This window comes from Condylura cristata, unplaced genomic scaffold, assembly GCF_000260355.1.
Source record: "Condylura cristata isolate star-nosed mole 26May11 unplaced genomic scaffold, ConCri1.0 scaffold00010, whole genome shotgun sequence".
Taxonomy (NCBI): Eukaryota; Metazoa; Chordata; class Mammalia; order Eulipotyphla; family Talpidae; genus Condylura; species Condylura cristata.
Window position 1 is genome coordinate 12,913,953 of NW_004567111.1, and position 8,444 is coordinate 12,922,396.

Sequence of the window (8,444 nt, forward strand, 5' to 3'; positions counted from 1 at the left end):
AAGAGTACAGTGGCCACTCTGGTAAGACTAGAGATAAAAGTGTGGTAAGATAATGTGAAATCGAGCTGGTTTGAAAATAATATCATTATTTTGCAAATCTTTGAAAACACAGCATCAAACTTTCTTGGAAGCTACTTATCATTTCCAGAACTACTTAATATCCTGTAATTCTTATCTCTGACATTTTACGCATCCATTAGGAAATAAAGCTTCTGAACTACATGGAGGATTCCATTTTGCATTATATTTCATAATTTATACAACATGGCCATATCTACTGAAGTAATTTTGACATATTTTTTAAGACAAGTAATTCCTGTGGTGAAAAAAAATAATAATAGCAACCACACTTATGAAGTCAAATGCTAGTGTTTATTCCTTTTTTCTAATCCTGGATCTAATATGGAGGAGGTAGATGAAGAGTAAGATATTTTTTTTTTTATGATAATATCACCACATTATTAAGCTTATCCCTTTCCCTTTTGAAGACAGAATTCTTGGAAGGAAAAAACATTGCACAGAATGGGATAGTTTACTTCATGTGGCTGGTGTAACTTCACTATATATATATTTTTAATTCCTCAGGGAATCTGCTACCACCTGTTCAATTTGAATTCGAGCAGTTACTGTCAATTTACTCTTGGGTGAATGCTGCCTCTTTGTGGCAGAATGCCACAGAAAGTGTTTCTTAAACAAAATAGTCCATGGACAGCCCTTGATAATGGACAACTCCCAGGTGAGATTATGGGACAATTCACTGCTAGCAATAAAATACATGACTCTAAGTTTCAGACTAGCTGAAATATTTTCTACCCTTAAGTAGTCATTGCAATTCACTGGCAAAGCTTACTCAGAGGTGAAAAGTTTATACCCACCAATATTTTGAACATTTAGTATCTAGATCAACTTGAGATAAATGATCTCTCCTAATTGTTGAAGGTAGCTTTACATGGTTAAATTAGGAAACTATGGAAAATTATAGGCTGAATAAATAATACTGTCATGACAAAATACATAATATTGAGAGAAAAATGAATATGCAATGTATTACTTACCATGCTCCATGTACTAGATGAATACTTCAGTAAGGAAACAAAGCATACAGTTGAAATTTCATTAATAAACACATTAAATGACATGTGTAGAAAGACACAGTTCCCTGAACCAGAAAAGGCATCATTATATATACATGTTTTCTTAACTGTGATAATTAGGGAGACAGTTTTTCTATTAGGGATAAGTTAGATAGTATGCCCTATATTGTTATGAGATATTCAATCACACACAGTAAATTCTTTTGTACCTTAAGTAATCATTACTTCAATCCCTCATATTTGACATAGTTATCAAGTGTTTATTCAGAAACTATTTAAAAAATTACATGTGCTGGGATACATATGAGACTGTAACAACAGTGGCCCCATCTTACAGAGATCCTGTTTGTGTTTATCATCATTGCTTGCTGCCCAGAGGGATGAAGACATTGCAAAGAGATTTGTACAGTCCATCACTAGGTCTTCTGAGGCGCCAGTACACGTGGATCTGTACAATGCAACTGGGTTTGGTTAAACAATCAAAACTCGGCTACAATAGTAGTCAAATCAACACATCATTTTGGTTGACTAATAAAAATACCTTTAAATCTTTTCTAGTAAAACCCAAAACTTGCACACGATTCTCACTCAAATGGCCCAATTAATTGCCCTTTTTTTTTTCATTTATACATTGGGATAGTTGTTTTTATTTTATTTTATTATTATTACAGATTCAGTTGGGTGGGTTGAATAATCGGCCTTAAGATTTAGCCATTAAGTTTTCCATAGTTTTAATGATTAAAAATGCCTTCCTGTTATCACTTCAGATTTGGAAAAGCATTTCCCAATATAACGTGACACCTCTGTGAAAATCATAGGCTAAATAGTGAAGGAAAGAGAAATGCTAAATGTGCATATAAAAATAGGTGCTACAATAAAATATTTGTATATTTCATCAATAAGTTATTTTGACTAATCAATTATGGATCATATAGCTCTGTAATTTTAATGATTTGTCCACATCTAAGGTGATCTTTTCCAAGATCACAATATTTTTGTTTTTGAATTCAAATGTCCAGAATGCATACAAACACATCCTTTAAAAAGGAAAGGAAAGGAAATGAGAAGGGAGGCTGGGAGGCAGAGAAAGAGACAGGGAAGGGGGTGGGGAGGGAGAGAAAGAGAGAACAAACTTTCTAATAAAATTGGGGTGTGCTAATCTCTCCACAATAGCCATTTAGACCCACCCGCGGCTTAAAGGGGGAGGAAGGGAGGAGGGGTGAGCAAAAGAGAAAGATGAGAATCTTTGCCCTGCCAGCTCCCAACGTTCTTAGCACTTCCAAACACAACAAAAAATGACTGCGACCTTTAACAAGTCACCGGCCAGCAAACTGCCCCCGCCCCCATAAAGCCCTTCTCTCCTCCCCCAAACGCAAGAAGAGAAAGTGATGTGCCCAGTTTACACAAATGTTTCCCACGTGTAAAACTAAAAGGAAACTGCACACCCTTTCAGTATCTTCCGCCCAAGCTGAGAATCTCGTGCCAAGGCACTTCACCCTAAACGTTGAAACAACACAATTAATCAAAGGTGTTCACCGTGTGTGTCTGGTTGCTTGTTTGTTTTCAATGCAAAAGCTCCAAGGGAGTTTCTTTGTTTTTAGAACTGGCTAAATGTGGTCTGTTTTTCCAGCACTTCGAGGTAGTCCGGCTCAACGTTTAGTTTTGCTTTTAACTCCAGATACTCGTTCCGGTTGGGTTCTACAAAGACAGCACTCGGGGGGCTGTAGAGCACCGGTTCCCGCAGCCTGCTGTCCCCTGCCCCTGGGTGCAAATATTGGTGGGGGCGTCTCAGGTCATAATTGGGGGAGAACGTGTAGGCCGCCGGGCTGCACGGGAATTTGGGATATTCCGGGAGGCTGTTGCCGGCCGGGGTGGTGGAGCAGTGTTTGTCGGGTTCTAAAATGCCCCTGTAAAAGCGGTCGGCGTCCTGCACCGGCGACAGCAGGTCCTCCCGGGGCTCGATGGTGCTGACGCTATAGGCGGGGCTGCGCAAGTGGTGGCTTTCCCGCCTCTCCTCCTCCCCCGGCTGCAACTGCAGCTGCGGCGGCGGCTGCGGCTGGGGCGGCGGCGGCGGCGGCGGCGGCGGCGGCGGCTGCTGCTGCAGGTGGTGGTTCCCGCTGTAGGTGACCTTGAGCTCGTGCAGGTCTTTGTAATCCTCCACCGAGTTGCCCTCGCGGGAGCGGTAGATGGGGTTCTTGCACATGTGGCCCAGCGGATGCGGGATGTACTCGTACACGTGGCCCGCGGGCGTCTTCACCTTGGGCAGCACCGGCCCGCGGTGGTGCGCGTGCGCGTGCGGGTGACCGCCCGCGCCGCCGCCGCCACTGTACACGCTGTACTGCATGTTGAAGGAGCTCACGTCGGAGTTGTTGGTGCTGGTGTGGTCGCTCTGGCTCTTCTTCCTGCGCTTCATCACCAGCACGAAGAGCCCGGCGGCCACGAACACCGACATGATGAAGACCAGCAGCAGGCTGAGGATCAGCACCGACAAGGGCACAGACGAGGCGCCCGCGCCGGCGCCCAAGCCCGCGGGAGCCCCGGTGCTGTTGAGCCGCACCGCGGGGGTCACCGCGCTGGTCCTAACTGGGACCTGCAGGGCGGAGGGCGTGGGCGTGGAAACCACCACGTCAGAGTAGTCCGGGCACAGCAGCTCGGACTTGATGGAGCGCATCTCGGTCTCGGCGAACTTCTTGGGCGCCTTGCAGATGACCTCGTCCACCAAGACGCCCACTTTGAGCTGTTCGACCCACAGCTTCATGCCCACCACGTCGCAGGTACAATCCCAAGGGTTGTCGTGCAGGTCGATTTGGATGAGTGACTTCAGCTGGTCCAGAACTCCACTCACCGGCAAGGAGGTGAAGTGGTTACTCCTCAGGTTTAACCTGAGGAGGGTCAGGCCTGAGAAGACACCTGAGGGCATGGTCTGCAGGAGGTTGTTGTTAAGGAATAGCAGCTGGAGGTTTGGGACGGGATCAAAAGTCCCAGACTGAATCTCTCGGATGAGATTGTACTGGAGGAAGAGATACTGCAGGCTCTGCAGGCCATAGAACAACTCCGGGCTCAGCCTCTCGATCCTATTGCCGTTTAGGTAGAGGCGCCTCAGGTTGGTGAGATCCCCAAAGGCGCGTTCCTGGATCATGGAGATGCGGTTGTTGCCCAGGTGCAGAAGATCCAGCCCCGTGGCCTCCAGAAAGTCGCTCCTGCGCACGAGAGCGATGTAATTTTCCGTAAGATACATTTTCTTGGGGTTGTAGGGCTTGGGCTGCAGCTCAGCGATGCTCTCGATCTTGCGTTCCTGGCAGTTGACATTGAGGCCCAGATCCGATATTTGCAGGTTGCAAGTGCACGCGGTGGGACACTCCAAAGGCACCGGAGATTTGGTCTGGTAGGCGATGCTGGGGCCATAGTTGCCATAGCCCAAGTCCTTGGAGGGCTGCCGAGAGGTGGGGCGCACCCTGGGCTTGTTGGGTTGGCGAGTCCCCTTAGGGGGCTTCAATGGGGGTTTGTAAACAGCAGAGGAAGAAGTGGCCACGGAATTCACCGAGGCTGGGGTGGTGTGTAAATACCCGGTGGTGCTCAACGGTGTCTGTGGCCTCATCTCGTAGTCGGAAATCAGTTTCCTTGGGCAGAGTTCCTGCTTGGACACCTCGTCCAAATCCCGGCCATGTAAGCGGAAGGGCGTCTCACAAACCACATCCCCTACCAGGGCAGAGTAGGAGATGCTGTCCAACCAATCCTTGAGCGAGATCAACTCACAGGAGCAATTCCAGGGGTTTTCTTCCAGCTGTAACTCCACAACTTTATCCATGTGCTGCAACAACCCCACATAGGGCAGAAGTTTCAACCGATTCCCCCGTAGGTCCAAGTGGGTTAAGGGCACAAAGCGGAAAAGGTTGTTGGGTAAACCGGACAAGAGGTTGTCATTGAGGATCAGCACCTGCAGCAAATGCAGTTTCCCAAAAGCATTGGGTTCAATGACACTGATGTAATTGTAATCGACCTGTAGGTACTCCAGGCTCTCCAAGCCAAGAAAGGTATCATCACGCAAAAGTTCCAGTTTATTATTGTTTAGATGCAATCTCCTTAAACCCCGCAGCCCATGGAAAGCCCCGGTCTCTATGTCCTGGATAACATTGCTACCCAGATGCAAAATTGAAGCCCCAGTGTAATTGACAAACTCATTGGGATAGAGTCGGTTCAAAAGGTTTCCAGATAACAAGAGGTGGTAGATTGGGAAACGGGGAGGGCTAATTTCAGAGAGGCTGATGATCCCCCGATTTTCACAGCTCACAGTTAAAATGCCGTCCTTCTCCTCACAAGGACATGCATTGTCACAGATTTCCCCATAATAATCGATGGTTTCTGCACATGAAAGGACGAGAGATGTTAGAGCAAACGCTAGAGTCTGCAGCATCCAGCTATGCATTTTTCTGTGAAGGTCCTGTTCCAAAGTTACTGGGGGGCAGCAAGTGTGCATTTTACCTCCTGCAAGGGGCAGAGAGTGGGGAAAGGAAACAACGGGGTATAACAAAAAAAAAAAAAAAAAGGGATTAGTCAGAAAGGTCCTTTTCTCTAATACTATATCTCTGAAATCCAGGAGGGTATACGAATGACCCTCCCCACCCCACCCCACCCCCCAGTGGAGCACAGACATTCTCCAGATTTTTAGTCTAATCTGATATTCTTTTAGTCTAATCTGAGATTTGTTTTTAAGGTTGATACAATTTCCCAATGAGTACAATAGAAACATGCTACTCTTTACAAGATAAAGGCAGGTTACTTAAAGTCCCATTTTAGTGTTCAATCCCTCCCCCCTCTTCAAAACCAATCCATAAATATACATAAAATGGCTGTCACTTCAGTTTCATGGTTCTAATTTAAGAGAAAAGATGCACCATTTTATAAGGTTCCCCACCTCAACCTCTACCCAGCTCCTCTGCCTTTCTTTCATAGTCTCTTCAGTTAACAGTTCACCAGGAAGGTCTCCCATTTTCACAGAAAAGCAAGGAGCCACTATACTTGGGCTATTTTAAACCCTAGCTGCAAACGCTAGGGTGGGAAGCTAAAGAATACTTTTCAGAGGCAAAAAGGATGGAAGATAATACATCAAAAAGGGTGCAAAAGAAGCTCTTAAATCACCAATTGTCTTCAGGAGCTTTGACTCTGGAGAAAAAAGGGGATCGCACCCGCTTTGATGGTGGACTTCACTACCAGGCTATTAAGCACATCAACATCCTAATTGCATGCACGGTGCCACTTAGTAGCACTTCTCTGAGATGCCCTGCGTCCACTTCTCATTGATCTTGTCAGCAATGCTACCAAACCGCATCTTTAAGTCACTGAAATAGTTCTGCACGATGGATTACAAAGAACTCAGCGAAGGCATCCGCAATCCGGAACACCTGATTCCTGGAGTTTAAAGAGGGTGTTCCTATCGCTTACCCGGAATCAACTAAAAGTAAACCAAGGATCCAAGCGAAAGCCTCCCTCATCTCGGGCTCTGCAACTGTTTGCCGTGGTATAAAACTAACCCTACTCGATTAGCAAGATCTGGTCTGTACTAAGCCCTCACTACCCCCCCCCCATCTTTGAAATGGCTTATTACATTTGTCAGTGTTTTGCAACCCCCTTTTCTTCCTTGGGCAAAGGGTACTTGGACTAATTAAGAGAAAGGTGGAGGGGACATGGAACTGTAAGTGACATAGGTCAGTGCTTTAAATCCGAATTTCATTGCCCTAAAGCATCGTTCCACCCCTCCCCCCCTTTTCTTTCTTTCTTTTTGTCCCCTTAAAGGATTTCTTCGACTTCCTACTTTTGAGTCTACAGTAGCACTCATAAATGAAAGCACACAAATGGTGTGTGTGTGTGTGTGTGTGTGTGCTCGCGCGCGCAAGGGCGCGCGCACGATCCTCGCTTTGGGTGGTGGGGGGTGGGGGTAGGAGGGAACATTTGGTAGAAATGATGGGTTCGGGGAGCCAATGCCTTTTCTCTGGTCAACCTTGCCTTTGCCTCCCCACCACCAGAGTAAGATGTCGAATCGCAACCCAAAACTAGAGCCAAGACGTTTCAGAATCAGGAGCTCAAATCTGGAGACCTGAATCTTGATCCCTAAGCTGACTCCTGCCCGCCCTCGTTATTAAAAGCCACTGCATACACACACACACACACACACACACACACACACACACACACACACGTGCAAGTGTGCCAGGGAATCATTCACGGATGGCCACCCAGATGTGTATGGAGACGAATCTGAATTACAGTGTATAAACCTCTCAAGTATCCCCCGACCTCCCAACGCAACTGCAAACGCCTCGCGGTTTAAAAGCCGCAAAAACAGCCCCTAGGAAATCAAAACGTTTACCTTGAAATTTCGGTTCTCCGCTGGATCAAATCTGCCCATCCATTCTGCGGGGGTTGGGTCCCCTCCCCCCATCCCACCCCCCAGTGCTTCCCCGCCCCCATTCAGCTCCCATCCTTCTGACAGCCCATTGCAAATTGTGTCCAGCCAATATTAAACTCGAGCGTTTACAACTTTAATTCAGTTCTGGTTAGCCAGGGTCGGAGAGCTTCCTCTCACCCCACTCCCTTTCCCCTCCTTCTCGCCATCAAAGGAGCCCGAAAATTTGAGGAAATAAAGTTGAATGAGCCAGGGGAGGCTGGCATGCTGACTGGGAAATGCACCTCCGATGCAAATCTGCGGGTGCGCTGCACATTCTCAGATTATTAGATTTTTTTTTTTCCTTTGGAGGACGAGGGAACTGTATTTGTTCTCCCTCAAAGAATTTAGACCCAGGATCATCGCCGTGCACATCCCAGCACTAAGCAGCTTGGGGCCAGCAGGCTCGCACCCACCACCCAGCCGGACCCCTGGCCAGGGCACAGCTGCTCCCACAGCGGCCCAGGCAGGAGCGCCCGGAGTTCCAGGACGCCAGGCTCCCCCTCCCCCTCCCCGCCCCAAATCCAAGGAAAGGGAAGGGGTGGAAGCAGGGGAGGGAGGGGAGGGAAAGAGCCACCAGCCGCCACACACAGTCGCACACACAGCGCCGCTTTGCCAAAGTAAACGGCCGACTTACCCCCTCTCACCTCTCCCAGGCCCACTGCTCTCAGACACCCCGTAAAACATCTCTCTTTGGGGGTGTGCACGGCGTTTCTGAAGCCCAGGCGGGGCGAGGAGGCGGCAGCAGCGCGGTCCCATCGGCGGGAGGAAAGAACCTCCCGGACGCCGCCAGCCCCGGGCCGCCGCCGCGGCGGTGGCGACCGCGGGTTCCGGGGCTCCCCCAAACGGCTCTCCCGGCGCTCTCCGCGGGAGCGGGAGCGGGCAGAGGGCTGGGGGAGAGGGGGCGA

The 8,444-nt window shown here is 48.3% G+C and overlaps 1 protein-coding gene across 1 annotated transcript; it reads right to left on the minus strand.

The window, feature by feature from the left end:
* Positions 1 to 8,365, minus strand: SLITRK5 (SLIT and NTRK-like family, member 5). Its single transcript, XM_004680071.2, has 2 exons — positions 8,174 to 8,365; positions 1 to 5,579 (listed from the first exon to the last, which is right to left on the minus strand). Exon 2 carries the CDS (start codon positions 5,569 to 5,571, stop codon positions 2,692 to 2,694), a length of 2,880 nt encoding a protein of 959 aa, XP_004680128.1. The 5' UTR covers positions 5,572 to 5,579; positions 8,174 to 8,365; the 3' UTR covers positions 1 to 2,691.
* Positions 8,366 to 8,444: the final 79 nt, after the last annotated feature.